A 6,735-nucleotide genomic window follows, 5' to 3' on the forward strand; every position below is an offset into this window, starting at 1 on the left:
TATATATGCTATACCACTTACATATATATATATATATATATATATATATATATATATGTATTGTACGTAGAATGAGAGAGAGAGAGGACTTTATAACTCAATATTATGTATCTTTATGAGGAGGGATAACCTAACTAGGGTTGCAGAGTTGCTGAACTAAGTTTGCATCATCACCCTACAAGAACTTGCAGCAGCTGGTTGAGATGGAGGGGCCTTAGCTAGGTATATACATAGCTGTAGGCCTCGAGCTAGGGAGGCGTTGGAACTCGTGAACATGTCTCTTCATTCCTTAACTGCATTCTCTATGCCCCTATTTATTTATTTGGGGCCGCGGGGGGGTCGATCCCTTCCCTTCCGATCAATGTGACTCTGCTGGTTATTACAGCAAACTTAATTAAAGTGTTGCACTCTCAAGTAACTTCAACATTAATGCTAATTAATTAAAGTTTATGAATAATTAATTAACATTCTTGATCACACACTTACATATATATATATATAGCGGCTACATGTTTATATATTTGCACAAAAATAAAGAAAAATATAAAAAGATTATGCAAAACATAACTTTCTAAATTAATTAATTAAGTTGTTTCAAAAAAAAAATTGAAGATAAATTATGGGACGTTCTTTGATAAATAGTTTAAATAATTTTTTTCATTGGTATAGTTAATCAATCTTTGGATCAAAGATTTTAGTTGGAAAGAGGAAAGAAAAAGAAAATAAGGGGAAAACTCATTGTTTATTATATTTTTCTTGATTTATATGAAAACTGAAAGTTTATTTTTATAAGACTAAAAGTTAAGAAAAAATAAATATTAATAATATATAAAATCAAAATTTTGTTCCTCAAATTAATATATATTTTTATTTTCTCTCTTACTTTCCTTGATAATCAAATATGAAACGTGAATTCTTTGATATTTTTCAAGAAAAAAATATCCTTTCCATGTCATTTCATGCTAATATATATGTTGAGATAAATAATGAACCAAAAATTCAACATATTCTAATATTTAATAGGAAATAATTCGTATTTTCAACTTATTTTGGTTTAATTGGAAAATAATTAAATTCCAGTAAAATGTTATATATATGAGACATGAGGATCCAAGATCAAAGAGATGGATCTACAAAAGCAAACTCAGACCAAAGCATGCATCAAAGGATAATACTTATCATTATCATTGACAACCAAAAGCGACATATTTTATATGTTGTATATTCATGGTCACCGATCACAGATGAGACGATTTTTTTTTTGTTTGGAGAGGTATAGATGAGACAAGAGTTTTCGGTGTAGATATTATTGTATAATCTGGTGATGATTACTCTCTCTCTCTCTCTCTCTCTCTCTCTGTTATGTATGTTTGTATGTGTGTGTGTGTATTGCTCAGCTCCGTAGTTAAGGGCGTCTGTTGCTGCTTTTCAGTATTTTCCACTCTCACAAACACGAGAAAAGAAAAGAAAAGAAAAAGAAAGAGGAAAAGAAAGAGCATAATTGGTAGGGATATTTGTATAAAAATATAAATATAGATAATGTGGGTCTCTCTGGATAATGGACATAACTTGGCTTTCCCCAAAGTAAGGGTTGCGTGCATGGGCTGGTCGTCTCCTCTTTTCCCAGCAGGAACAATCACTGGCTAGCTACTACGCAGCTGCATGCACTCAAAAAGCATACCACCCCGCCAACACAATAGGCTTTAGCTGCTTCATTATTAATCATGTTCTCCTATATATCTACTCCAGTACTTAATTCTCTTTCACTTTTGATCTTTAATTATTCGATCTGCATGGAATTAAATCAAAGAGGATGTACAACACAGCAGAGAGAGAGAGAGAGTCTTGTCTTGACTCTTGAGTCGCCCTATTAATGATTCGCCTCCTCTGCTTTGCCATGGTCTCATGAGGATCTGCATGCATGCAGTAGACATGGGGTTCAGGGATATTTAAGAATAATAGCTTCGGAAACCTTTTTTTATTTTTTTAAGGGTACTATGCGACTAAGGGTTCACTTAACTCGGGACTTCAACCATCATCACGCCATTTTTAAATATTATGGTGCGGCTGGCTCCTGATTTAACCTTCTCATAGTGGTGTGGGGTAGCCATCGCGGGGCATGGGATTAGTCATGACCGGTACGTGCGGACCGTAAAACGGACGTGCGTTGACGATTGTGGACACCCGGCAATATTAAAAAAAAAAAAAAAACCTGAGATATAAAAGTCGTCCACCCATTAACGCATTCTTGGTAATTTACTGAGATAAACTCTTAAGAGAGAATTGAACCTATGACCTTAAGTCACCAAAATCACAAGTTGCTCTTATCACTTGAGTTAACTCGGCTGGGTGGGTGCCAAGCTTTAATGAAAGGAAAGGAAGAAAAAAAAAATGAGGTTCATGTATTTATTATTTAGACTCCTAAGTTAGTCCCAACATTAAATCCATTGAATTATTTTTATGTTTAAATTTATATAAATTTTAATATAATTTTATATTATATTTTATACAAATATAGCATAAATCTAAATTTAAGGCTCCTCTAAACATAGAATTAATAAAATTTTAAATTTTTTAATATATTCAAACCTTTGATGTTTTAATTGTTCATTATCACTATCAATAAAATAATTGCGTATTTAATCTCAATATGAAGCTTACTACGAAAAATTAATATCTACTCAGAGAAATTTGATATATATATATATATATATATATATATATATTTCAAGAAATTATTAGGTGTATTGGGATATACATCAAATCAATCCTTCATCATCATGTGGAGGGAGCAATCACTTGGTCTATTAGTCAAGTTTTAAAACAATAAGTCCACCTCTCATGAAGAAAATGCTCATTTTTTGTTGGTTTGCACCTATAATTTTCTCTTCTTTTTTTTTGTCACTAAAAAATAAAGGGTAATTATATTTTTAGTAATGAAATGAAACATAATAAGAATGTACTTGAATAACTCGTAACAAAGAGTATATATATATATGTTATTCCATTAAGTATAGGATAGAAAATAAATAGGCATTTCTATTATGAAATTTAGAAATAATTATTCTTTATATATTTCTTGTTGCATATTTATAAGATATTATGGCATTTTTATTTGCTCTAAAAGAGCTAATAATATATTATTTATGTAAATTATCAATTATATATATTTTATTTCTAAACATAAGAATTTTGTGAACTAAACATAACTTTTGAATAAGTTTACCTCGAATGACATAAAAGTTAGATAATTTATACAATTTTGTTATGGTTCTTATTAGAAAATGCATGTAATTTGACCGATATTGAATTTATAAATATACATACATACATATATATATATATATATAATAATAATAACAAAACAAATAATTTAACATTATTTTAAATTACTTAATTAATAATACTACTAAGAATATGCATACAAATGAGTTGTAATTTTGGACTTTTTTATGGAATGGGGGAGAATTAAAGTTTGAATCCACTACTTGATAGAAAGGAAGAAAATTTCTTCCAAATTTTAAAAATTTCAAACAATCGTTTGAGATTTTTAAAATGTTTCATACTTGCCCAATTGAGCTAACTCAAGTGATAAGACCGAACTTGTAACTTATGAGACCTCAAAGTCATGAATTTGATTTCTCATTGATACATTACATTGGTGAATTATTAGGGGTGCATCAATTGGGAGGGGGGTGACTTTCACCCTTCTAGATTTGGTGTCGTACCATAGTGTCCAATATGGTGCGATGCTGATTGAAGCCCCGAGATTATCAATATATAATATATATATATATATATATATATTTCGATTTATCAAAAAAGTATCAAGAAAATTTTTTATGATTTTGAAAATTTTAGATAACATTAATATCTTTGTTTTTTTGTTGTATAAAACATTGATTGATTTGGGTTGGGGAGATTTGTGATGGAGAATTGTGCACATAAGAAGGGCTGTGGAATACCAAAACATTCAAAAATTTGACTGTTGATGGGAAATAATAATGATGAGGCCGCAATCATGATTCCTGCACCTCATCAAAACCAAGGATTAGAAAAGCAACTCCCTTTATTTTGTTCCCCATTTTCCTCAATTCACTTGCAAACTGCAAAATCAAATCAAGCTAAGCTAAGCTGGCGCATCATTTTGTTTTCTTCTACAAAATTCTTAATCCAACTATTCTAATATTCTTCTTCTTCTCATTGATTGCATTTGAATTTTTGAATTTAAATTTAACATTCAAAATCAACATATTTATGCACAACTTTATTTTATAATTCAAAATATAAACATTAAATTTAAATATTTATATAAATTTTTTTTTGACGAATTCTTTAAAGACAATAATCACAATACCGAATCAAGGAAGAATTTAATCCTGCTCACAAATAAATAAAAAATTAATCTTCATGCAAATTGAACCTAAATCCAACCTTCTTTACTTGAATTGATCCTTAGCCCTACTAATATTAAATTATATTAGTTTAATCTAAACTAACATAAAAATTTATATTCAAAATCTTAAATTTATACTGCAAATTTGACACAACTTAAAATGGATGAGAATGAAATTAAAGACCAACGTAATTGAATTTATTTTTAAAACATATGAACGTTATCTTCTTTTTTTGGGAAATACTTTCAAGTCTTCAATGCATCCCCAGAATAAGCATATACCAACCAACGGACACAGCATTAATTCTTCTGGGTGGTCCTTCAATTTTTCGAATTCCATTTGTTGGGGGGAAGAAATTAACAACAAAAAATTACCCCATCAACAACCATACCTAAATTACCAAAAAAAAAAAGTATATATGTATATGGAACAATCCAAAAAAAAAAGGAAGAGGAGACAGACAGATCGAGTGATCTGGATCATCCACGTGTCAAAGACCCAATGCCCCTGGAAATCTCTTTCACACCATGCCCAAACCCCAGGCACCCCAGTAGGTCCTGCTTGTAGGGCAAAAACGTCTTCTTCCTCATCTCCTCCGAAACCGCCCGGTTCGCTGTGTAGTGCAACTCGTGAGCCGAAACCGGTCCTCTCCGCCGCGAACCGGACACCGAGCCCTCTCCGTCGGCCGACCGGAAGCTCGAGTTCCTTGCGTCCTCGCTCTTCTTCGACAACGCCGAGTACTTCCTCAACACGTCTTTGCTCGCCACCCGACCCTCCGAAGAGCTCCGAAACAGCAGAAAATCCTTCAGCCGCCATTTTCTGTATCCTTTCGGGGACAGCGGTGCCATTGCCGACGAACTCGACGAACCGGAAGAAGAATTAGAAGAGGACGAAGGCTGTTTCGGACCGGACCGATTGGTTCCGGTTCGAGAATCTAGCAAATCGGCGACTCGGAACGGCAACTGCGACTGCGATTGCGAGTGCTTCCCTTTCCGTGCAGATCTTCTCTCCCGGGTTTCTTCCGCCGCAAGAAACGCGGCATCTTCTTTTCGCCGCCGCAAGAATTCTGATTTGTTGAGACTCGACGAATCAGAACGCTCCGGAGGCGGTTTCAGGGGCTTGATTTTTCCGCCGTCGAAGAGCTCGTCGGCGGAGAGCGAAGGTCTCTCCAACTGTCCGCTGAAATCGAACGCAAAATCCTCTTGACCGTCGCCGTCGTCGTCCTCGTCACAATTATGGAGATTATTTTTCGACTTAGGCGTCGGAGAAGATGAAGCGCCGGTGCCGATGGCGGTGGCGGCGGAGGTGAGGAGAGAGAGGTCGTTGAATTGGCGGAGGAAGGCGGCAGCGGATGAGCTGCGTGGACTGGTGGGGGCGCTGAGGAAGAAATTGCCGAAGGGTTGGGGGCTGGAAGGTGCGGTAATGTAAGGAGATGAGCAAGCACTGTCGAAGTTGAAGTCCACAGGAGGAAGCACCTCCATCTCCATAGCTTGATTTGGTCGTCTACAATTCTTTCTGGCTTTTGCTTTGAGATGGAAAAAGCAAAGATGTACAGGGAGAAAAGGTGGGATTTATAGATAGGTCATGGAGAAACTAGTGTAGTTTCAAGCGGAGGAAGGGGCAAGGAAGGCGAGAGAGAGAGAGAGAGAGAGAGAGAGCTCATTGACTGAAAAATGGCAGAGGGGCTGAGTACGTAGCCGCCATTTTTATTCTATTGAATTATGCATTCATAACTCATAAGTGAAAAATATTTTCGATCTTGTCTCTCAAATCTCAATCTTTCTACGGCCAGTTATGGGTGGTGTTGTTTGACGTATTTTTAAAATATTGAGTTTTAAAATGTCAAAATAAGACAGAGGCAGAAGGTCAGATGAGGGTTAAGTGCTTAACTATAGTTCTGGATGGGGTATAATTGTCGTTTGATTTTGAGTTAGTGCAAATTGCATATGGGTTAACGTGTGTTTAATTAATCATCCATAATTTTATTTAAAAATACATTTTAAATTGAGGAGTGAGGATGGTTGATTAATGATTAGATTGCCTGCTTTGTTAGAGTGGTCAGCCATTTACGGCTCAATCCATGGGCAGGAGCTCAATTTATTTTTGACAAAATTATATTTTTTTTGTCATTTGACTAAAAGTAAAAAAATCTCAATATTAAATTTAAAAAACGACATTTTAATAATCCAAATATAATAAAATAAAACCACATTCTATCCTACAACCAAATATATAAATCCAACTCACTTTTTTAAATCAGGTTTTAGTTTAATGCAAGGCGATCTATTTATAAACAAATCAATTCGGACTCGACCCATTTATTAAACGGGTTAGGCAT

At 34.3% G+C, this 6,735-nt stretch overlaps 1 protein-coding gene across 1 annotated transcript; it reads right to left on the bottom strand.

Annotated features, from left to right (window-relative positions):
• Positions 1-4,696: 4,696 nt before the first annotated feature.
• On the bottom strand, positions 4,697-6,093 carry LOC131155372 (uncharacterized). The gene has a single exon (XM_058108446.1). The coding sequence runs from the start codon at positions 5,882-5,884 to the stop codon at positions 4,877-4,879; it is 1,008 nt and encodes a 335-aa protein (XP_057964429.1). The 5' UTR covers positions 5,885-6,093; the 3' UTR covers positions 4,697-4,876.
• Positions 6,094-6,735: the final 642 nt, after the last annotated feature.

The sequence above is a fragment of the Malania oleifera genome, chromosome 5 (genome assembly GCF_029873635.1).
Source record: "Malania oleifera isolate guangnan ecotype guangnan chromosome 5, ASM2987363v1, whole genome shotgun sequence".
Classification (NCBI taxonomy): domain Eukaryota; kingdom Viridiplantae; phylum Streptophyta; class Magnoliopsida; order Santalales; family Ximeniaceae; genus Malania; species Malania oleifera.

Bases quoted from the DNA above. Each gene is read 5' to 3' on its own strand.
- LOC131155372 (XM_058108446.1), bottom strand. From the start codon at position 5,884: ATGGAGATGGAGGTGCTTCCTCCTGTGGACTTCAACTTCGACAGTGCT.